Source organism: Hemiscyllium ocellatum, chromosome 15 (assembly GCF_020745735.1).
Source record: "Hemiscyllium ocellatum isolate sHemOce1 chromosome 15, sHemOce1.pat.X.cur, whole genome shotgun sequence".
Classification (NCBI taxonomy): Eukaryota; Metazoa; Chordata; class Chondrichthyes; order Orectolobiformes; family Hemiscylliidae; genus Hemiscyllium; species Hemiscyllium ocellatum.
The window spans coordinates 69,481,837-69,507,224 of record NC_083415.1 but is presented as its reverse complement, the minus strand read 5'-3'; the positions used below and the strand labels follow the sequence as shown (position 1 = coordinate 69,507,224).

At 44.5% G+C, this 25,388-nt stretch overlaps 1 protein-coding gene across 1 annotated transcript in view; it reads left to right on the top strand.

Moving 5' to 3' along the window:
* Positions 1–24,621, top strand: part of ahcy (adenosylhomocysteinase) — a 110,604-nt gene extending 85,983 nt beyond the window's left edge. The window contains exons 9-10 of the mRNA XM_060836607.1: positions 20,283–20,477; positions 24,291–24,621. Of these exons, the coding sequence (XP_060692590.1) occupies positions 20,283–20,477; positions 24,291–24,422 (327 nt within the window). The 3' untranslated portion in view covers positions 24,423–24,621. The remainder of the gene's footprint in view (positions 1–20,282; positions 20,478–24,290) is intronic.
* Positions 24,622–25,388: the final 767 nt, after the last annotated feature.

The window sequence follows — 25,388 nt, the reverse complement described above, 5'->3', positions numbered from 1 at the left end:
ATTTATTCTTCTTGAACTAGTGTTGCTGGCTGACCAGCATTAATTAACTATCCCTGATTTTCCTTGAGAAGAAAGTGGTGAGCTGCAGCCTGAACCCCTCTGTGCTTTACACTTTCAACACACTCAGGGAGTTCCAGGATTTTTACCCAATGACTTTCAGGTCAGGATAGTGAGTGGCTTGGAAGGGAATTTGCATATGGTAGAATTCCCATGTATCCCATTGTTCTTGTCTTCTAAATGTAAGTTGTCGTGGGTTTTGGGATGTGCTGTCTAAGGATCTTTGGCAGAACTTTTAGATAGCACACACTGCTGCTATTGAGTATCAATAGTGGAGAGCATGGATGTTTGTGGATGTGGTGTTAATCAAATGGATTGCTTTGCCCTGGATAAAATAATAAGATACAGGAGTAGAATTAGGACATTCAGGCCATCAATCGCAGCTGATATGCTTCTCCCTCCCTGGTTTTCGGCCGCCTCCCTCCCTGGTTTTCGGCCGCCTCCCTCCCTGGTTTTCGGCCGCCTCCCTCCCTGGTTTTCGGCCGCCTCCCTCCCTGGTTTTCGGCCGCCTCCCTCCCTGGTTTTCGGCCGCCTCCCTCCCTGGTTTTCGGCCGCCTCCCTCCCTGGTTTTCGGCCGCCTCCCTCCCTGGTTTTCGGCCGCCTCCCTCCCTGGTTTTCGGCCGCCTCCCTCCCTGGTTTTCGGCCGCCTCCCTCCCTGGTTTTCGGCCGCCTCCCTCCCTGGTTTTCGGCCGCCTCCCTCCCTGGTTTTCGGCCGCCTCCCTCCCTGGTTTTCGGCCGCCTCCCTCCCTGGTTTTCGGCCGCCTCCCTCCCTGGTTTTCGGCCGCCTCCCTCCCTGGTTTTCGGCCGCCTCCCTCCCTGGTTTTCGGCCGCCTCCCTCCCTGGTTTTCGGCCGCCTCCCTCCCTGGTTTTCGGCCGCCTCCCTCCCTGGTTTTCGGCCGCCTCCCTCCCTGGTTTTCGGCCGCCTCCCTCCCTGGTTTTCGGCCGCCTCCCTCCCTGGTTTTCGGCCGCCTCCCTCCCTGGTTTTCGGCCGCCTCCCTCCCTGGTTTTCGGCCGCCTCCCTCCCTGGTTTTCGGCCGCCTCCCTCCCTGGTTTTCGGCCGCCTCCCTCCCTGGTTTTCGGCCGCCTCCCTCCCTGGTTTTCGGCCGCCTCCCTCCCTGGTTTTCGGCCGCCTCCCTCCCTGGTTTTCGGCCGCCTCCCTCCCTGGTTTTCGGCCGCCTCCCTCCCTGGTTTTCGGCCGCCTCCCTCCCTGGTTTTCGGCCGCCTCCCTCCCTGGTTTTCGGCCGCCTCCCTCCCTGGTTTTCGGCCGCCTCCCTCCCTGGTTTTCGGCCGCCTCCCTCCCTGGTTTTCGGCCGCCTCCCTCCCTGGTTTTCGGCCGCCTCCCTCCCTGGTTTTCGGCCGCCTCCCTCCCTGGTTTTCGGCCGCCTCCCTCCCTGGTTTTCGGCCGCCTCCCTCCCTGGTTTTCGGCCGCCTCCCTCCCTGGTTTTCGGCCGCCTCCCTCCCTGGTTTTCGGCCGCCTCCCTCCCTGGTTTTCGGCCGCCTCCCTCCCTGGTTTTCGGCCGCCTCCCTCCCTGGTTTTCGGCCGCCTCCCACCAACTCTTGATCGTCTTACTTATCAAGAACCATCAGTCTCTGCCTTCAATGCTCTCAATGACTTGGCCTCAACAACGTTCTATGGCAAAGTTCCACAGACTTGCTACACTCTGGTTGAAGAAATTCCTCCCATCTCTGTTGTCAAGGATTGTTTCTTCACTCTGAGCTATGCCCTCTGGTCCTAGTCTCTCCTCGTGGAAACATCCTCTCCACATCCACTATTCCGGCCTATCAGTATCCTGTAAACTTCAGTTAGATTCCCCGTAATCCATCAAGTACAATCCCAGAGTCCTTACTGGCTCCACAAATGACAAACCCTTCATTCTAGGGATCATTCTTGTCAGCCACCTCTGGACCCCACCCAACACCAGCACATCCTTCCTTAGATATGGAAACCAAAATTGCTGTCAATGTTCCAAATGCATAGAATGTAGAACAATACAGCAAAGTACAGGCCCTTTGACCCTCGATGGTTCCACAGGTTAGCGCAACAATCTGAAGCCCCATCTAACTTATATTATTCCGTTTTCTTTCACATGCTTATCCAATGACCATTTGAGTGCCCCAAAGTTGGCGAGTCTACTACTGTTGCAGGCAGGGCATTCCATGCCCCTACTACTGAGTAAAGAAGCTACCTCTGACATATGTCCTATATCTATCACCCCTCAATTTAAAGCTGTGTCCCTTCGTGCTAGCCATCGCCATCTGAGTAAAAAGGCTATCACTGTCCACCTTATCTAACCATCTGATTATCATCTTTGTCTCAATTAAGTCACCTCTTGACCTTCTCTCAAACGAAAACAGCCTCAAATCCCTCAACCTTTCCTCATAAAACCTTCCCCCTTGTACCAGGCAACTGTACTTGATGGATTACGGAGAATCTAATTAAAGCTTACAGGATACTGATAGGCCTGAATAGTGGATGTGGAGATGATGTTTCCATGAGGACAGACTAGGACCAGGGGGCACAGCCTCAGTGAAGAAACAACCCTCGACAGAGATGGGGAGGAATTTCTTCAGCCAGAGTGGTAAATCTCCTCTGAACCCTTTCCGAAGCTTCCACATCCTTCCTATAAAGGAATCTGTCCAGAGTCTTATACAGCCTCAGCAGTGCATCTCTGCTCTTTGTATTCTAGTCCTCTTGAAGTGAATGCAAACATTGCATTTGCCTTCCTAACTGTCAACTCAAACTGCATATTAACCTGAAGAGAACCTGAACTAGGACTCCCAAGTCTTTGTGCTTTAAATTTTGGAAGCCTATCCCCATTTAGAAAATAGTCTGTGCTCCTGTTAAAATGTATAATACCTCACTTTATCCACATTGTATTCCAGCTGCCACCTCTTTGCCAACTCTCCCAGTCTATCCAATACTTTCTTCCTCAACATTATCTTTCCCACCTTCCACCAATCTTATCATCTGCAAACTTAACAAGCCCCCAGTTCCTTTGTCCAGATCATTAATGTATAGTGTGAATAGTTGAAATCCCAACACTGACCCCTGCAGAACTCTGCTGGTCACTGGGCTGCCATCCTAAAAAAGACCCATTGGTCACTACTGTCAGCCTTGTGCCAGTCAGCATCTTGCTCACGTGCCCATTTGTCTGTCCTCTTAGTCTGCTGTAATACTCCAGTGAATCTCAACGCAAACCAGAGGAGCAACATCTCATTTTCAAACTAGGAAGTTTACAACCTTCGGGTCTTAATATGGAGTACAACAGCTTCAAATTGTGAACCCACTCCCTCCCTTTTAGCTTTGCTGCTTACATTCTCAGTCAACATCTCTCCTTTCCTCTCCTCCTGCCCCAGCATGGGGAGCTCTGTTCTTTCCAGTCTGACAGCTCGACGCACCACGGTTCTGCCTTTCCCACGTTCCACTCACTTAATCTGAGCTATCAATATCCTTTTTTCTTCAACTATTGTATAGATGCTGTCCTGTGCACACTTCACTTTAGCTCTGATGAAGAGTCATCTGGACTCAATGTTAGTTTGCTTTCCTGCCCATGAATGCTGCCTGATTCACTGATCTCCATTATTTTTTGATTTCAGTTCAGATTCCAGCAATTATACTAATTTGCTCCTAAGCTTCTATCCATGTTTGTACCTTGCCCTGAACACCATGGGTTCTTAATTAGCAGAATTGAGATTAGAGTGCTGGAAAAGCGCAGCAGGTCAGGCAGCTTCAGAGGAGCAGGAAAATCGACGGTTCAGGCAAAAGCCCTTCATCAGGGAGCCTCCAGGGTGGAGAGATAAATGGGGCTAATAATGGGGATAATTAGCAGCCTCCTCCTGTGCAACAGCTTGTCAAAAGCCTTCTGGAAATACAAATAGATCGTGTCCACTGTCTCTCCTTTGTCTAACTTGCTTGTTACCACCTCCAAAGAATTTCAATAAATTACTCTGGCATGACCTCCCTTGACGAATTCCTGATGAATCCAAAGGACCTCGTGCCTGCAACCAGCAGAACGAACGTCATCTCCAAAATACCCTGCAAGGACTGCAACAAACATTACATTGGACAGATGGGCAGGAAATTAGCCACCTGGATACACTAGCACCAACTAGCCGCCACAAGACATGACCAACTATCATTAGTATTCATACGCAGATGAAGAGGAACACCAGTTTGACTGGGACAGGCTAAATAAAGATAGACGGAATTCTTAGAGACCTGGCATTTAAACTGGAACTCCATTAACACCAGATCGCTTTGGGGCCCATTTACCAACCACTCAGAAAAAGAACCGGAAATGATATCACCCACCTTAACAGACCAAGGTGCACAAAAGGAAAGCGGGGACAGAACATCAGCGCTTCACCGGAGGCTCACTGATGTTACCTAGCATGGTGACGACATGTCTGAGAATAAATCTTATCAGCTCATTTAGCAAACTTACAATTCTATCATGTTATTCCAGCCATTTGGTTTATCTCCAGGATCTTCGAGGAGAAAGTGAGGACTGCAGATCCTGGAGGTCAGAGCTGAAAATGTGTTGCCGGAAAAGCGTAGCAGGTCAGGCAGCATCCAAGGAGCAGGAGAACCGACGCTTTGGGCACAAGCCCTTTCCCAGGAATGAATCATGCCCGAAGCATCGATTCTCCTGCTCCTTGGATGCTGCCTGACCTCCTGCGCTTTTCCGGCAACACATTTTCAGCTCTGATCTCCAGGATCACCTTGTTTTTAATTTTTTGTAGTTATCTCCCTGCCTCAATGGGATTATAGGTATCTCTTGACCTGCTCTTCAGCTGTTGACAATTTACTCTCACCATCTGATACTCTTGATCACCTGCAGATACTTTTTATTTGGCCTGTCAATACTCCATTCTCACCATTTCTTTTAGCTTGTTATCATGTCCTCCCATCCTACTTACTGTCCTTTCAAGTCTGGCAAGGAACACACTATTGTTCTGCCATTCTTGCATTCCAGTCGCTTAATCTGAACTATCAACATCTTTTATTCACTGGCATCTTTCAGCCACTAGCCTCAGCTGCCAGCTCTCCCTCCCTCCCTCTTCCTTCTACAACCACAGCATAAATGCTGTCCCCTCCCCACTTCAGCTCTGAAGAGTCATCTAGTCTTGAAGCATTAGCTTGCTTTCTCTTTGGATGCTCTCTAACAGTGATGTCCAGCATTTATTGTTTTCAAGGGAGGAGAGGGGAATGTGTCTGGATGTGGTAGGAATGGCAGCTAATAATCCTTTGGATGTCAATGCTGGTGGGTTGGAAAATGAAGACTGGGGAACTGTATCGCTGCTGTGGGAGGGAAGAGAAGGGGTTACTGCTCAAGTGTGGAAGTTGAGTTGGAAACAGTTGAGGGCATTATCAATCACGGGGAAATCTTGGTGGAGAAAGAAGGTGAGCATTTCTTTTTAAAGCTCTTTTAAAACCCCTACTTTCTCATAGAACTCCTTTCTCTTGGCTTTTCTAATCATTCACAGGATTGGGTACCCTGGCTAGGCCAGCATTCATTACCCATTCTCATTTGCCATGAAGGCAGCTGAGAGTCTTTCACCATGTTGTGGGTCTAGAGTCATACATAGGCCAGACCAGGCAAGGATGGCAGTTTCCTTGGAACCAGATGCTTTTTTCACAGAAGGCACAGAGGAATTGATACAGAAATTGCAAAGTCTCTTAGTTACAAGTAACAGCTGTGATAGGGATATAGGCTACTGGTGGGAGAAAATACTTTGCTTTTTTTTAGGGCTCATGTATTACAGAGAGTCACGTACCACTTGACCAGGAATCCATTGTCGATGCTCAGAAAAACTCATTGCTCACCAATGTCCTTTCGGTAAAGAAACTTCAATTCTTATCTCATCTGGCCTACATGTGACTCCAGACCCACAGAAATGTGGTTGACTCTTAACTGACCTCTGGGCAATTGGGGATGAGTAATAAATGCTGGCCAAGTCAGCACCAGCTTTATTCTGTGAATGAAGTATTTTTTTAAATTGCCTTAAACTTAATTGAGTTTTTTTGAAGAAGTAACAAAGAGGATTGATAAAGGCAGAGCAGTGGACATGATTTATATGGATTTCAGTAAGGTGTTCAAGGTTCTGCATGGTTGCCTGGTTAGCAAGGTTAGATCACTTGGAATATAGGGAGAACTAGCCATTTGGATGCAGGACTGGCTCACAGATAGGAGATAGAGGGGTGTGGTGGAGGGTTCCTTTTCAGACTTGAGGCCTGTGACTAGTGGTGTATCACAAGGAACTCTGGTCCACTGCATTTTTTATCTAAATTATTTAGATGTGAACATAGGAGGTACAGTTAGTAAGTTTGCAGATTACACCAAAATTGGTGGTGGTTGGCCAGCCAAGAAGGTTACCTCAGAGTACAACAGGACCTCTATCAGATGGAATGAGGAGTGGCAAGTGGACTTTAATTTAGATAAATGTGAGGTGCTGCATTTTGGAAAGGCAAATCAGGGCAGTAGTTTTACTCTTAATGGTTAAAGTCCTGGGAAGTGTGGCTGAACAAAGATACCTTGAACTGCAGGTTCGTAGTTCTTTAAAAGTGGAGTCGCTGGCAGATAGGTTAGTGAAGGTGGTGTTTGGTATGCTTACCTTTATTGGTCAGTGCAATGAGTATAGGAATTGGGAGCTCATGTTGCAGTTGTACAGGATGTTGGTAGGCAACTTTTGGAATACTCCACTCAATTCTGCTCTGACTGCTATAGGAAGGATGTTGTGAAACTTAGAAGGGTTCAGAAAAGATTTAGAAGGATACTTTCAGGAACATAGAACATAGAAAAATACAGCGCAGTACAGGCCCTTTGGCCCTCTGTTGCGCCGACCCACGTCCACTACACTACACTAGCCCACTATCCTCCATATGCCTATCCAATGCCTGTTTAAATGCCCATAAAGAGGGAGAGCCCACCACAGGATTGGAGGATTTGAACTATATGAAGAGCCTGAATAGGCTGGGATTGTTTTCCCTGGAGCATCGGAGGTTGAGGTTACTTACTTACAATTTTTATAAGATCATGAGCATGGATAGAATAAATAGACAAGGTCTTTTCCTGGATAATGGAGTCTAAAACTAGAGAGTATGGTTTAAGGTGAGATGGGAAAGATTTAAAAGGAACCTAAGGGGCAATTTTTTCATGCAGAGAGAGTTGTGTATATGGAATGAGCTGCCAAAGGAAGTGATGGAGGCTGGTACAATTACAACATTTAAAAGGCATCTGGATAGGTACAGGAATAGGAAGGGTTTAGAATGACATGCGCGAAATTCTGGTGAATGGGACTAGATTAATTTATGAATTCTGGTCGGCATTAACAAGTTGAACCGAAGGATCTGTTTCTATGTGGTATAACGCTGACTCTAATAGTCTGAAGGCACCTTTCTGCATTTTTGGTGGTGAGGTGTGCCTGGTGTCACAACTCAACTGGGAAGAGTTTAAAATCCCGCCTCGGTATTCCACATGTCATCAAAAATTGAGCGCCAAGATGATCAATTTGTCTAACAGTGCTCGTCAGGATGATAGGAATTCACATCAGGTTTTATCAACAAGAAAGTAATTGTTTATATTGTAAAGAAACTTATTCTTTAATAAATAGCAAAACGAATTGCTAATTGCTGCTACCCAATTTAAGCTATACCCCTTTTAAACCCCAAACGCACAGACATTCATTCATAAATGAGGCAAACTAAAGCAAGTAGTTTGACACATGTGGGTGGAAACACATGGACAGGGAAAAATTAATTCTGTGGTTCAAAAGTTCAGAAGGATTGGATGTGTATTTTCTCGATCAGTGTTTGATTTTTAGCGATGAAGTGCAATGTCTGCACGGCAATGGCCAAGTTCAACATCGAATTGAATGTTTGGATCTAGATGCTTTTTTTAAACATTAGAATTCTTTTCTTGTCGACAGTAGTTTTTTTTTATATTTTCCATTCACAGAGAGAAGGGAGAGAAAGATTTCTTGCAGACTTCTGGATGTCCAAGTGTGCTGCACTCGAGTCTGTAACATGGGTCTGCCACTCGACCAATCTGAAGGCAAAACCATCCAATAGCCTTAACTAAAAAGAATTCTGGTGCCACTTTTCTCTTAAATGTATCCATCTCATTGACCTAAAAAGTTAGTTAATCTTGTGTGGTTAAAGTATAGACCAGTTGGTGGAATTTGAAACAAAATCCAGAATTAAGAATCTCATGGTGATCATGAACCCATTGTTGATTGTCAGGAAAAACTCATCTCGTTCACTGATGTCCTTATCTAGTCTGACCTACATGTGGCTCCAGACCCAGACCAATTTGGTTGACTCTTAACTGCCCTCTGGGCAATTAGGAATGTGCAATGAATAGCCAGTGATGCCCTCATTTGTGAATGAATAAAAGAAATCCCATTTGATCTCTGAAGTGCAAAATCTGTCCTAGTACTTCAGCTAATTGCAATGACCAACTTCCACATTCCAGTTTATATTTCAAAGGAGAAAGTATGTGGTCCATTACACAGCATTAAATGCAGAGGGCAGGAAGTGTTATTAGTTTGGGAGAATGAGGTTCATGAGAACTGTTGCGTGGCCACATGTTGATTCAATAGTGGGATTTGTGGTATGTGACAAAAACTGAAAACTGCCCCCAATGCTGGAAATCTGAAGCAAAAACAGAAATTGCTGGAGACCTGGCAGCATCTGCAGAGAGAAATCAGAGTTAACACTTCCGGTCCAGTGACCCCCCTCCAGAATGTTCTGGAAGAGGGTCAGTGGACCCGAAATGTTAACATTGACTTCTCTCCACAAATGCTGTCAGACTTACTGAAAATTTCCAGGCATTTGTTTTTTTTTGTGTTGTATGTGTCTGGGTGAGTGGTGTGTAGAATAGAGTAAGTGTGATGTAATGTTGTCATTGGCAGTCCCTTGGAACTATGAACTGTTGGCATAAAGGTTCCCAATTCTCTTTCAGATTAAAACAGATTGATGTTATTGGTACTGGGCGGGGTGGGAAGATCTGGGGATGCAGTTCAATGGCCCGAGCCAGCAGATTTCACTGAGGTGATTCTTGTGCATGTCAGGATTTTCTGTTCCTTTTTCCCCTTCTCAGGCAGCACAATCCATTGGTACGTTGACTGCAAAGTCTCTTCTTTACTTGGAGGAGGCTGTTTGAGGGTAAATCAAGATTTGGCATGTGGGAATCTTTTGAAGACCAGTTGATTAGAGTTCAGGACCAGCATGTTCTTGCGAAAATGAAGGTTAAGGGTGGCAAGATGACAATTTGTGAGCTGAGTCAAAACTGAAAAGGAGGCATTTATAAGCTTTAGGAAACTGAAAGATGGGCAGAGAAATCAGGGAAGAGCTGAAGCAGGAGTTAGGAGGGCTAAAAGGAGCCATGAAATGTCTTTGGCAAACAGGATTAAGAAAAATCCCACGGTTTTTAATGCCTCTATAGGGAGCACAAAGGTAGCTAGAGAAAGAATAGGCCCACTCGCCACAAAGGAGGGAATTTGTGTGTAGGACCAAAGGAAGTGGTGAGATTCTTAACAAATGTTTTCACGTAGGGGAAGGACATGCTTGATGGTGAGTCTTGGGAGGCATATTTTGATAGTCTAGGACATGTCAATATAAAATAGATACTGATGTTGGGTGATTTGAAAAGCATTATGATAGACCAGTCCACAGGAGCTGATACGATCTATCCCACAATGTTGTGGGAGGCAGATGAGGAAATTGCTATACAAAATCTTTGTGTCCTCCTTGGGTCACAGGAGATGTCAGAATCATAGAGATGTACAGCACAGAAACGGACCCTTCGGTCCAACTTGTCCATGCCGACCAGATATCCCAACCCAATCTACTCCCACCTGCCATCATCCAGGACATATCTCTAAACCCTTCCTATTCATATACCCATCCAGAAACCATTTAAATGTTGCAGTTGTACTAGCCTCCACTACTACCTCTGGCAGCTCATTCCATACATGTATCACTCTCTGCATGAAAACTTTGCCCCTTAGGTTTCTTTTATATCTTTCCCCTCTCACCCTAAACCTATGCCCTCTAGTTCTGGACTCCCTGACCCCAGGGAAGTGACTTTGTCTATTTACCCTACCCCTGTCCTTCATGATTTTATAAACCTCCATAAGGCCACCCCCCAGCCTCTGAACCTCTCCCTGTAGCTCAAATCTTCCAACCCTGGCAACATCCTTGTAAATCTTTTCTGAACCCTTTCAAGTTTCACAACATCTCTCCAATAGGAGGGAGGATGGAATTGCACGCAATATTCCAACAGTGGCCTAACCAATGTCCTGTCCAGTCGCAACATGACCTCCCAACTCCTGTCCTCAATACTCTGACCAATAAAGGAAACCATACCAAAGGGTCTCTTCACTATCCTATCTACCTGTGACTCCACTTTCAAGGAGCTATGAACCTGTATTCCAAGGTCTCGGCAACACTCCCTAGGACCTTAACATTAAGTGTATAATTCCTGCTAAGGTTTGCTTTCCCATAATTCAGCATCTCTCATTTACTAAAAGTAAGCTCCATCTGCCACTTCTCAGCCCATTGGCCCATCTGATCAAGATCCTGGTGTAATAAGGTAACTACTTTGCTGTCCACTACACCTCCAATCGTTTTTATTTGAGGGCGACAGCAGGGATAACCCAGGCAATGACATGCCAGTGAGCCTTAAGTCTGTGATAATGAAGTTACAAATCTCATGACATCAGGTGCATTGGGGAAGATTCTTAGGGAAAGAATTAACTCACATTTGGAAAAATATGGATGTATTAGCATTTGGCAGCATGGCTTTATGTGGGGAAGATTGTGTGTCTCAAACTTGATTGAGTCTTTTTGAGGAAGTGACGAAGATGATTGGGCAGGGCAGTAGATGTTGTGGAGACATAGAGCACATACTCTTTTTGTCCAACAAACGATTTAAGTTTCCCAAACTAAACTAGTCCCTTTTGCCTGCATTTGACCCATATCCCTCTAAACCTTTCCTTTTCGTATACATGTTCAAATATCTTTTAAGTGTAACTCTACCTGCATTAACCACTTCCTCTGGCAGTTCATTCCAAGTGGACCACCCACAAGTTGTTCAGCTATCTATCCAGGAACCAGTCAGATGGTGTCAGGCTTAATGGCCTTTGACAGCCACAATTGGTCGCTATTCCATAAAACAATCAGCAATCTGCTGGTTGAATCTCACTTTGTACACACTTTGGTGTCAGCTGTTTGCAAACAGCCTTCCTCCATTATTAAAGCAACAGTGTAAATATGACTTAGCAAGTTTGTTTTTATTTGCAAGTATATCAGTTCCTTCCACAATGATTTGTTTTTTTAAAAAAATCCTTTTTCCCATTTTAGTCCAAAATCAAAAATATTTTTTTAAATGATCTTTAAACAGATAACACTTTAAGTACAACAAACTTTATTGATTGGCAGCTACGGGGCCCAAAGTGTGCTAGCTGGTCAAATTGGTTAATTGAGAGATCCACATAATCAATATAAATATACACACTAAGTAATAAAATGGAATGCAGGGGGTATGTATCAAGTGTTACACTTCATTTACAGTACATATCACAAGTTTTATTTAAAATAAAGATGCATTATTATTTGTGGAGGAACTGGTGTTGGACTGGAGTGGACAAAGTTAAAAATCTCACTACACCAGGTTGTAGGCCAACAGGTTTATTTGGAAGCACACTAGCTTTCGGAGTGACGCTCCTTCATCAGGTAGTTGTGAAGCAGGACCATAAGAGACAGAATTTATTGCGAAAGATTACAATGTTATGTGATTGAAATGATACATTAAACCTAGATTGTTGATAGTGACATCTCAGCTTGGGCAATGCATTAAAGGTTACAGTCTGTCTGTGTCTGTTTCCCAATCTCGAGTCAGAGTTGGTTCTCTTTTCAAAGTGGAATTTACAAAATATTACATGGATTGACTGCCTGCAGGTTGTGCATTTTTTGAGCAAAATAGTGTATTTGAAAATATAATTCTGCAAATACAAATTCACCCCATAGACTTACATGTGTGTGCGTGTGCAGGATATAGAGAGGCGGTGTGCATGTGTGAGTACACGTGAGTGTGTTTTTTGCGTGTCTGCAAGCTTGCTAAAGTGTGTGTGATGGGGTATAAGCCTGAGAGAGGGTGAGTGTGGAGGATATGTGTTTGTGTATGAGAGTATCTGTGAGAGTATGTAAGTGTGTGTTGATTGTGTATGTGAGAGAATGTATAGTGTAGTAGAGTCATCTGTATTGTGACATGAACCCAAGATCCTGGTTGAGGCCATCCTCATGGATACCAAACTTGATAGCCAAGTTAATGCCACACTACAGGTGACCCCACTGCACTATATACTCTCACATGCACGTACGCACGCACCATCTTCCATACTGTCTCACTCCTGCAGACTCTCTCTCATAGAGTCACACGCATACAATCTTAACCTTCTCAAAACTCACTAACCTTAAGTTATCTTGAGAGTTTGACTTAAAACAGGTTCTGGGATTTACGTATTAATGAACTGAAACCTGTGACTCTTTCTAAAAGATGAAAGGCTTAATAACAATTGAGGTTTGTTTAATGTATCGTTTCAATTACATAACACTAATCTTTTGCTATAACTTGTGTCTTACGGTTCTGCTGCACAACTACCTCATGAAGGAGCAGCACTCAAAAGCTAGTGCTCCAAATAAACCTGATTATAACTTGGTGTTGTGATTTTTCACATTATTTACTGGCAGAGAACCATCTCACTCACTTACCAACTGACCGCTTGGATATCATGGTAATATAGTGCGCTTCTGGTATTTGAGAGAGAATTTTCACCAGTTTAACAAGAATGCCGATTCGTAAGATGCCAGTTTTTTATTCATTTATGGAATATGGGGTTGCTAGCTTGTCAGCATTTGGTGACTGTCTCTAGTTGTCATTGAGAAGATGATGGTGAGCTGCCTTCTTGAGCCACTGCAGTCCATCTGATGTGGGTCAACCTACAATGTTATTAGGAAAGGAATTCCAGGATTTTGACCCAGTGGCAGTGAAGGCGCAGCAGTAAATTTCCAACTTAGGATGGTGAGTGGCTTGAAGGGGAATTTGAAGGTGGTGGTGCCATGCATTGTCTGCCCTTCACTTTCTAGATAGAAGTGATCATGCTTTTGGAAGGTTCTGTCTGAAGATCTTTGAATTTCTGCAGTGTGTACTGAGCATTGGTTTGTTGAGGGAGTGGATGCTTGAGGATGTGGTGTGAATCAAGTTGGTTGCTTTGTCTGGACGCTGTGAAGCTTATTGTGTTGTTGGGGCTGCACCTATCCAGGCAAGTGATGAGTATTTGATCACGCTCCTGACTCATGTCATGTAGGGGAACAGACTTTGAGAAGTCAGGAGATGAGTTATTCACCGCAGTATTCCTAGCCTCTGACCTGTTCTTGTAGCCACTGTTTGTATGTAGCAAGTCCAGTTGGGTTTCTGGTCAATTGTCAGGATGTTGACAGTGGGGAATTCTGGGTGGTAACACCATTGAATGTCAAGGAATGGTGGTTAGATTGTCCCTTAGTCATGTCATAGCCCGTCATTTTTGAGGTGCAAATGTTACTTGTCATTGGTTAGGTAAAGCCTGAATATTGTCCAGATCTTTTTGAACATGCACTGCTTTAATATCTGAAATGTCATGAATGATGCTGAACACTCTGCAATTATTGGTGAATATCCCCACCTCTCACCTTATGGAGGAAGGTCATTGATGAAACAACTGAATATGTTTGGGCCTAGGGCACCATCCTGAAGAACTCCTGCAGAGATGTCCTAGAGCTGCGATGATCGACTTTCAACAGGCACAACAATCTTCAATGTACCAGGGATGACTTCAATCCAGCAAGTTTGCCCCTAACACCCATTGATTCCAGTTGGCTAGGATCCCTTGATGCTACACTCTGTTGAATGCAGCCTTGATGCGAAGCACTGTCACTCTCTCCTCCCCTCTGGAATTCAGCTGTTTTATGTATGCTTCAACCAAGGCTGCAACAAAGTCGAGCGTTGGTGGCCCTGGCGAAACCAAACTTTGTTGAACAGGTGCTGCTTGATAGCGTTATTGATGACACCTTCCATCATTTCACTAATAGAGAGTATTCTCGAGACAGTAATTTGCTTGGGTTGGATTTGTCCTGCTTAGGATTTATCCAGGCAGTTTTCCATATTGTAAGATCGATGTCAGTGTTGTAACTGTACTAGAAGAGCTTGGCAAGTGGAGCAGCACGTTCTGGAGCATGAGGCTTCAGTACTGTTGCTGAAATGTTGTCAAGACCCGTAGCCTTTACAGCATCCAGTATCACCAGTCATTCTTGATATCACATGGGATGCTTTGAAGACCACCTGTAATACTGGGACCACTGGAGGAGGCCGAAACAAATTTTGAAAAATTTATTCATTTTAGTAGAATTTCGGGGTTGCTGGCTGGCCAGCATTTATTTCCCATCCCTAGTTGCCCTGACGAAGTCGGTGGTGAGCTGCTGCCTTGAATTGCTGCAGTCCACCTGCTGTGGATTGACCCACAATGCCATGAGAGGGGGAATTTCAGTATTTTGACCCAGTGACGGTGAAGGACTGCCATTATATTTCCAAGTGAGGATGACGAGTGGCTTAGAGGGGAACTTGAAGGTGGTGGTGTTCCCATGTATCTGCTGACTGTGTCCTAGATGAAAATGGTCATGGGTTTGGAAGGTGCTGTCAGAGGATCTTCGGTGAATTTATGCAGTACATCTTTGTAGATGGTACATACAGCTGCTACTGAGCATCTGTGATAGAGGGAATGGATGCTTGAGGATGTGGTGGCAATCAAGTGAGTTGCTTTGTTTGGATGGTGTCAAGCTTAGTGATGTTGGGGCTGCAATTATCTATGCAAGTAGAGGGTATTCCATTGCATTCCTGACTTGTGCCTTGTAGAGTCATAAAGTCAGATGTACAGCATGGAAACAGACCCTTCGGTCCAAACCATCCATGCCGACCAGATGTCTCAACCCAATCTAGTCCCATCTGCCAGCACCTGGCCCATATCCCTCCAAATCCTTTCGATTCATATACCCTATCCAAATGCCTCTTAAACGTTGCAGTTGTACCAGCCTCCATCACTTGTAGATGGTGAACAGGCTCTGGGGAGTCAGGAGGTGAGTTACTAGCCATAGTATTCCTAGCCTCTGACCTGTTATAGAACATAGAAAAATACAGCGCAGTACAGGCCCTTTGGCCCTCTGTGCTGACCGATGCCTACCTAACCTACACTAGCCCAAAACCTCCATATGCTTATCCAATGCCCGCTTAAATGACCATAAAGAGGGAGAGTCCACCACTGCTACTGGCAGGGCATTCCATGAACACTCAACCCGCTGAGTAAAGAATCTACCCCTAACATCTGTCCTATACCTACCACCCCTTAATTTAAAGCTGTGTCACCTAGTAACAGCTGACTCCATTAGCGGAAAAAGGTTCTCACTGTCAACCCTATCTAAACCCCTAATCATCTTGTACACCTCTATCAAATCTCCCCAAACCTCCTTTTCTCCAATGAGAACAGCCCCAAGTGCCTCAGCCTTTCCTCATACGATCTTCCTACCATGCCAGGCAACATCCTGGTAAACCTCCTCTGCACTAGTTCCAATGCCTCCACATCCTTCCTATAGTATGGCGACCAAAACTGCACACAGTACTCCAGATGAGACCGCACCAGAGTCTTATACAACTGCAACATGACCTCAGGACTCCGGAACTCAATTCCTCTACCAATAAAGCCCAGTACACCATATGCCTTCTTCACAGCACTATTTACCTGGGTGGCAACTTTCAGAGATCTGTGCACATGGACACCAAGATCCCTCTGCTCATCCACACTACCAAGTAGCCTACCATTAGCCCAGTAATCCATCATCTTGTTACTCCTACCAAAGTGAATGACTTCACACTTAGCTACATTGAACTCCATTTGCCACCTTTCTGCTCAGCTCTTCAACTTATCTATATCCCGCTGTAACCTGCCACATCCTCCTTCGCTGTCCACAACTCCACCGACTTTCGTGTCATCCGCAAACTTGCTCACCCAGCCTTCAAGCCCCTCCTCTAGGTCATTTATAAAAATGACAAACAGCAATGGTCCCAAAACAGATCCTTGCGGAACACCGCTAGTAACTGCACTCCAAGCTGAATCTATACCATCAACTACTATCCTCTGTCTCCTTCCAGTCAGCCAATTCCTAATCCAAACCTCTAATTCACCCTCAATGCCATACCTCTGTAGTTTTTGCATTAGCCTGCCATGGGGTACCTTATCGAACGTCTTGCTAAAATCCATATACACCACATCAACTGCTTTACCTCGTCCACTTCCTTGGTCACCTTCTCAAAGAATTCAATAACGTTTGTGAGACACGACCTGCCCTTCACAAAACCATGCTGACTATCCTTGATCACATTATTCCTATCCAGATGTTCATAAATCCTATCCCTTACAATTCTCCCTAAGACTTTGCCCACAACAGAAGTGAGACTCTGTTACTAGGGCTATCCCTACTCCCCTTCTTGAACAAGGGGACCACATTCACTATCCTCCAGCCTTCTGGCACTATTCCCGTAGACAACGACGACATAAAAATCAAGGCCAATGGCTCCTCTATCTCCTCCCTAGCTTCCCAGAGGATCCTAGGATAAATGCCATCAGGCCCAGGGGACTTATCTATTTTCATCCTTTCCAGTATTCCCCAGACCTCTTCCCTACATACCTCAAGGCCATCCATTCTAATCATTTGTGGCTCAATATTCACATCAGCAACAGTGTCCTGTTCCTGAGTGAATACTGACGAAAAGTATTGATTTAGTGTCTCTCCAACATTTAGTGTTCTTGGAGCATGTGTTTGTAGTGAGTCCAATTGCATTCCTAATCACTGATAACTTCCAGGATTTTGATAGTGGGGTATTCAATGATGGTAGCACCATTGAATGTCAAGGAGCAGTGGTGAGATTGTCTCTTATTACTGAAGGCCATATCCTGGCTTTTATATGGGATGAATATTACTTGCCACGTGTCAGCCCAAGCCTCGATATTGTCCAGATCTTGTTGCATTTGGACACAGACTGCTTCAGTATCTGAGGAGTCGTGAATGGTACTGAACATTGTGTAATCATCGGCAACCATCTCCACTTCTGCCCTAATGATAGAGGGAAGGTCATTGATGAAGCAGCTGAAGATGGTTGGGCCTAGATCTCTATCCTGAAGAACTCCTGCAGACATATCCTGACGTCCAACAACCACAATCATCTTCCTGTGTGTCAGGTATGACTCCAACCACTGGAGAGTTCATCCCTTGATAGCCATTGATTCCAGTTTTGCCAGGGCTCCTTGATGCTACGCTCAGTTGAATGCAGCCTTGATGTCAAGGACTGTCACACTCACCTCACCTCTGGAATTCAGCTCTTTTGTCCATGTTTGAACCAAGGCTGTAATGAGGTGAGGAGCTGAGTGACCCTAGTAGAATCCAGGGTCACTGAACAAGTGCTAATGATAGCAGTGTTAATACTTTCCGTCACTTCACTGATGATCAAGAGTAGGCTAATGGGGTGGTAATTGGACCCGTTGGATTTGTGCTGCTTTTTATGTATAGGACATATTTGGGCAATTTTCCACATTAGATACCAGTGTTGTAAATGCACTAGAAGAGCTTGGTTAGGGTGGCAGCAAGGTCTGGACCACAAGTCTTCAGTATTGTTACTGAAATGTTGTCAGGGCCTGCAGACTTTGCAGTGCCCAGCGCCTCCAACTGTTTTACGATATCACATAGAGTAAAGTGAATTGGCTGAAGACTGGTATCTGTGATGTTGGGGACAGTTGGAGGAGGTAGAGATACATCTTCCACTCGGCACAACTGGCTGAAGATTGCTAGGAAAGCTGCCACCTTATCCTTTGTGCTGGGCTGGTTTCACGCTCATCAGTGGATTCTTAATTCCAGTTTTGTTTTACTGAATTCAAATTCTATGACTGATGTGCTGGGCTCTTCCATCATTGAGGGTGGGGCTATTACTGGAGCCACCGCCTCCAGTGATTTTAAATTGTCCTCCATTCAAAACTGGATGTGGCAGGACTGCAGACTTAGATCTGATCCTTTGACAGAGCTAAGCGATCCTACAATCAATCGGGTGGCACGGTGGCTCAGTGATTTGCATTGCTGCCTCAGCACCAGGGACCTAGGTTCGATTCCAGCCTTGGGTGACTGTCTGTGTGGAGTTTGATCATTCTCCCCGTGTCTGCGTGGTGCTCTGGTTTCCTCCCATAGTCCAAAGATGTGCAGGCTAGGTGAATTAGCCATGCTAAATGCCTGGGTGCATTAGTCAGAGGGAAATGGATCGGGGTGGGTTACTCTTCGGAGGGTCGATTATGGACCCTCGCACTGTAGGGAATCTAATCTAATCACTCACTGCTTATGCTGTTTCACATGCAAGCAGTCTTTGGCTTCACCAGGTTGACTCCTCAACTTCTGATATACTTGGTGCTGTTCCTGGCATGCCCCCCTGCACTCTCCAGTGAACCAGGATTGATCCCCTGGCTTGATAGTAATGGTCGAGGAGGGGAAATAGCAGGTCATGAGGTTACAGGTTGTGCTGGTGTACATTCTGCTGTTGGTAGCTGACAGTATCTCCACAGATGCCTAGTCTTGAGCTGCTAGGTCTGTTCAAAGTCTGTCCCATTTAGCACAGTGATATTGCCACACAACACAGGATTTTCTCTGAAGGCGGGACTTTGTCACCACAAGAACTGTCCAGTGGTCACTTTTACTGATACTATCGTGGACCCATGCACCTGTAGCTGGCAGGTTGGTAAGGATGAGGTCAAGTATGTTTTTCCCTTGTTGGTTTCCTTAGCATCTGCCACAGACCCAGTTTAGCAGCTGTCCTTTAAGATTTGACCAGCTCGATCAGTAGCACTACTGCTGTGGTGAGCTAATCTTGGTGGTGGACATTGAAATCTGCCCCCTCCACCCATCCAAGTATATATTGTGCCCTTGCCATCCTGGGTGCTTCCTCCAAGTATTGCTCAACTGCAAGGACTACCAGTTCATCAGCCAAGGGTGGACAGTACATGGTGATCAGGAGTTTCCTTGTAGGCGAATGTGAGGACTGCAGATGCTGGAGATTAGAGTCGAGTGTGTGGTGCTGGAAAAGCACAGCAGGTCAGGCAGCATCCAAGGAGCAGGAGAATCGATATTTCCAGCAAAAGACCTTCTTCAGTTTCCTTGTGCATGTTTACATTGAAGCCATGAGACTTCATTGGTCTGGAGTCCATGTTGAGGACTCCCAGGGTAACTCCCTCCTGACTGTGTTTACTACTGTGCTGCCATCTCGTCTGGATCTGACTTGCCAGTGAGACAGGTGATATCCAGGGGCAGTGATGTGGGACTTTATTTGTGGGGTATACTTCTGAGAGTTGACAGTGCTGTTTCTTCCACTGTCTGTTCTAAGTTGATGCCAGGTGAACCATCCAGTTTCATTTGAGTGCATTTGAGAGTCACTCACATTGCTGTGGGTCTGGAATCACATGTAGGGCAGATTTGATGAGGATAGCAGACATTAGTGAACCACATAGGTTTTTCTGACTGTTGTGATGGTTTCATGGTCATCAGTGGATTCTTAATTCCAGTTTTGTTTTGTTTTGTTGAATTCAAATTCTGTCATCTGCCATAGAAGGATTCAAACCTGGGTTCCCTGGACATTAGCTGAGTTTCAGGATTAATAGTCTAGTGATAATAGTCTAGGCCATTGACTCCCTGGTTAAAGCAAAGTTTCCTGTAGTACCAGTTCTCCGTATTCAACTTTATCTGCCATTCTTCTGCCCATTTTTACTATGCTGTCATCCTTGAAACGGCAACTGTTCTCATCATGTATTTATACTATTACCTACTTCCTAAACAAGTTTAAATCATTTCTAAATTTTGAAAAGCTGAAGAGAGAGGAAAAAAAAGCCATGACAAATGGCACATGCCTGCCATTAACATTTGCTGTAGTTATTTGCTGATGCACACTATTTTATTTCTAGTCTGTCCCAGAATAGAGAGATGTGACAAGAGGTGATTGTATGTCACGCATAGGATGCGATAACTTTGTTTTGACTTTGCTTTGGGGATGACACGCATTATTTGATAATCAGGGTTAAGTTGCAAGCTATGTTCTGGCTTTCAGGTGGATCGCTATCAGCTAAAGAATGGTCGCCACATCATTGTTCTTGCTGAGGGTCGCTTGGTGAATCTTGGCTGTGCGATGGGTCATCCCAGCTTTGTGATGAGCAACTCTTTCACCAACCAAGTTCTGGCACAGATAGAGTTGTGGACCAACCCTGGCAAATACCCAGTGGGTGTACACTTCCTGCCAAAGAAGGTCAGATTTAAATTATATGTATGAAAATATATAGACCAATTTTACCTGGAGGTTTTATTATGCAAAGTTTAGATTTATAATTTTTTATCCTGTTCATAACTTTTTAAATATGGAGTATGGAAAAGACTTGAATTCGTCAAATATTTTTGCGAAGGAGTTTGGTATGCTTGCTTGGTCAGTGTGTATTGAGTATAGGAGTTGGGAGGTTATGTTGTGGGCGTACAGGACATTGGAGAGGCCACATTGGAATCATGCGTGCAATTCTGGTCTCCCTGCTATATGAAGGACATGCTGAAACTTGAAAGAGTTCAAAAAAGATTTACAGTACAAGGATTTTGTCAGGGTTGGAGGCTTTGAGCCGTGGGGAGAGGCTGAATATGCTGGGCTGTTTGCCCTGGAGAATCGGAGGCTGAGGGATGGCCATATAGAGGCTTTTATAATCATGAGGGGCATGAATAGGGTAAATAGCCAAGCTTGCGCTCTCTGGGGTGGGGGAGTTTAAAGCTAAAAAGCATCGGTTTAAGGTGAGAGGGGAAATATTTAAAAGGAATCAAAGGGGAAATTTATTTATGCAGAGGGTGGTGCATGTATGGAATGAGCTGCCAGAGGTGGTGGAGGCTGGTACAATTCTGAGATTTTAAAGGTCTCTGGATGGGTGTATGAATATGAACAGTTTAGTGGGATATGGGCCAAATGCAGACAAATGGGGCTAGGTTAATTTAGGATATCTAGTTGGCATGGACAAATTGGACCAAAGGGTCTGTTTCCATGTTGTACATCTCTGACTCTTCCTTGTCATTTTCAGGGGCCAATGGACTTGCACGCCAAGATCTCTCTATATCAATGCCCATAAGTTCCTGCCATTTACTGTAGATTTTCCTCTTGCACTTGACCTCCCAAATGCATCATCACACACTTAGCCAGATTAAACTCCATCTGCCATTTCTCTGCCCAAGTTCCAACTGATTAATATCCTGCTGCATCTTTTGATATCCTTCCTCATTATCTACAACTCCCAACAATTTTTGTTGGTTGTAGTCTTAGTAATCAGACCATCAATACTATCATCCAATCTTGTATATATTTAAATATTGGTCCAACAGTGATACAATAATCCCATGAATGAATTAAAACAATTATAAACAGGTCCCAGCACTGATCCTTACGGAGCACCACTGGCCTCTAATAAAACAACCCCACTACGGCTACCCTCTGTCTTGTATGATTCAGGGAGAAAGTGAGGACTGCAGATGCTGCAGATCAGAGTTGAAAATGTGTTGCTGGAAAAGCGCAGCAGGTCAAGCAGCATCCAAGGAGCAAGCGAATCGATGTTTCGGGCATGAGCCCTTCTTCAGGAATGAGGAAAGTGTGCCAAGCAGGCTAAAAGGTAGGAAGGAGCGACTTGGTGGAGGGGCGTTGGAAATACGATCGGTGGAAGGAGGTTAAGATAGGTCGGGGTGGGGGCGGAGAGGTCAGGAAGAAGATTGCAGGTTAGGAAGGTGTTGCTGAGTTTGAGGGTTGGGACTGAAACAAGGTGGGGGGAGGGGAAATGAGGAAACTGGAGAAGTCTGAGCTCATCCCTTGTGGTTGGAGGGTTCCTAGGCGGAAGATGAGGCGTTCTTCCTCCAGCCGTCGTGTTGCTATGGTCTGGCGATGGAGGAGTCAAAGGGACCTGCATGTCCTTGGGGGAGTGGGAGGGGGAGTTGAAGTGTTGAGCCACGGGTGGTTGGGTTCGTTGGTCCGGGTGTCCCAGAGGTGTTCTCTGAAACGTTCCGCAACTTGCGCCTATTTGCGGAACATTTCAGAGAACACCTCTGGGACACCCGGACCAGCGAACCCAACCACCCCGTGGCTCAACACTTCAACTCCCCCTCCCACTCCACCAAGGACATGCAGGTCCCTTTGACTCCTCCATCGCCAGACCATGGCAACACGACGGCTGGAGGAAGAGCACCTCATCTTCCACCTAGGAACCCTCCAACCACTTGGGTTGAACTCAGATTTCTCCAGTTTCCTCATTTCCCCTCCCCCCACCTTGTCTCAGTCCCAACCCTCAAACTCAGCACCACCTTCCTAACTTGCAATCTTCTTCCTGACCTCTCCAGTCTATCACCCTCACCTTAACCTCCTTTCACCTATTGCATTTCCAACGCCCCTCCTCCTTACCTTTTATCTTAGCCTGCTTGGCATACTTATCTCATTCCTGAAGAAGGGCTCATGCCCGAAACGTCGATTCTCCTGCTCCTTGGATGCGGCCTGACCTACTGTGCTTTTCCTGCAACACATTTTCAGCCTAATATGATTCAGCCAATTTTGGCCCAAACTCACTCTGGATCCGTTGTGACTTAATCTCCTGGATTTGCCTACCATGAGATGCCTTGTCAGACGTTCTTGTCAATGAAAACAACATCCACAGTCCTAGCCTCATCAAACATCTTTGTCATTTGAGACACGACCACCCCCATCTTCTGAACACACAGCCATGCTGACCATCCCTAATAGGTCCATTCTCTTCCAGATGCGATCATGTCCGTTAGAATCTTTTCTGATTAATTCCCATGCCACTGATGTAAGGCTCAGCGGCCTATAATTTCCTGGATTACCTGACTGTCCTCCTCAAAAGAGCAACATTGGCTGTTCTCTGAACAACACTGACTTCTATAATATTGTCCTCTGCCTTTCTAAATTTGTTTAAATCTGACCATACCACACAAGCAATCAACAGACCATTTTTTCATAAAATTTATCGATGAAAGTTAATCTATCCAAATCTCCTTCAGTGTCCAAATTGTCAGGCTCCAATTCCAAATTATTTTATCTAGCTCCTGTACAGTAAGTCCATACCTTGCTTTGTCTTTAGTAAAGAACTATCCTAGGTCTACATTGTTCACTCTTTCACCAGTCATCAGGCTCATTTTCAGAAAACAGCAATACCCCTATCTGACTTCCAAGCTAAATGTTAACTATTTGAACAGAGTCCTTGCCCACACTTTCAGTGGAAGCTTTATTTCAGTTAGCCACGCACTATAAAATTCACATCCCATTAACCAATGCTGTCTTATGTTGATGCTACATAACAAACCCAATTAACACACACACCTGTTCTGTCATTCTATTAGGTCTTCGACATGTCTTCAGACCATAACAGATAACAGCAATCATCCTAAACATTCTTTTTATGGAGTCATGAGATTACAACTACATTATTCCATGTTTGTCTATAACACTCTGCACCTTGTAAATATTTTTATTTGTTCATTGGATGTGGGTGCGATGCTGTGCTAATACCTTACCTACACCAATAAACTGCCTCTATTTAATTATCACCTGAAAAATTCAAATAGGTTTCTTGCATTTGACCCTTTACAAATCCATGAGGATCTCTGATCAGCTCATGTTTTGTCCAGTTGTGTAGTCTCTGTCCCTAATAAGGTTCTGGTAACTTCACAACTGATGTTAGACTAATTGGATTGGAATTTCTTGATTTTGTTTCTTATGCTCCTTAACATTGTCACTTTTCTGATTGAGGACACACTTTATGGATTGGAGCCTTTGAAACATCATTATTCTTCTATTCCTGTAATTCTGCTTTCATATACATCCTACATCTCCTTATCCATCTTTGGCAGAGTACCTGCCTTAGTCCTACTTCCCATTTTCACTCATTACCTCAACACAAAATAAATTTGTGATCACCTTGCAATTGTTGTGCGCAATGTTTTCTCCTGAGACATCCATTTTTCTATTATAAACTTCATTTAAAAGATTGCACTAGCTGTGTTGTCTTAATGTTTTACACTTTGTTTTTTTCAGCTGGATGAGGCAGTAGCAGCTGCACACTTAGAGAAACTGGGAGTGAAATTAACCAAACTAACATCAGATCAGGCATCTTACCTTGGAATTCCTCAAGATGGGCCTTTTAAACCAGACCATTACAGATACTGAACATTCTACTGAATTCAAAGAAAACCAAAGCGCAGCAACATTCCTCTGAAGGATTTGATTTGTTGGCATCTGTAATGGATCTTACAAAGTCCTGCGAAAATTTATTGTTCTGTTGTTAAGCAGTTGTGGTCATTCAATCACCAAAGCATCTTAATTTTATATCTGTATTGATATTGAAATAAAATCTGACTAAATTTAATATTTTTAAAATCAGTTTAAAATATAGGTTTAATCAAGTAATTGGATTCTATCTTTAAATGTTTACATTTAACTATTCATGTGGGAATTAATCATGAAAGACTCCAGTTGCCACTAGCAGGAAAAGGATATACCTGAAAAAGGGCATGTTCTATCAAGTTAGCACTTAGAAGAGAAAGCAAAAGGTATCAATGATAGTTTAATCATTGAAATGAAGGCCAGGAAAGTTGTCTGTGGATAATGTTATCATACATGAAAATATGTTGACTTTAGGAGGAATGTCCAAATTATAAAAAATGGCAAAGAGCCTTATCATATACCATTAGAAACCAGAATTAGACAGCACTAGGACAGATGAAGCATAATTACTTTAAAGAAACAAGTTTCAAGATGTAAAGAATGAGATGAAAGGGGAATAAACTAACTAGATAAAAAGCTAGTTTCATACAGAAATCTTCAATGCTTAAGGAAAGATTAAATGCTGGAGCACCACATGAAAGGGGGGATGATCTTTGGATCAGTGTGAGCTCAATGGGCTGAATGGTCACCTTCCACACTACAGGTATTCTGAGTAGACAATTAAGACCCTCAAGCCTGCCCTACTATTCTATAAGATCATGGCTGATCAGCCCTAAGCCTCACCACTCTTTTGTGCCATTCCTTTCAGCTCTTGTAGTTCAATAATTTATCTACCTCCTGTTTAAATATGGTGGTTCAACTTCCATAACTCACTGGGGTAGAGAATGCCAGACATTCACGACTTCCCAA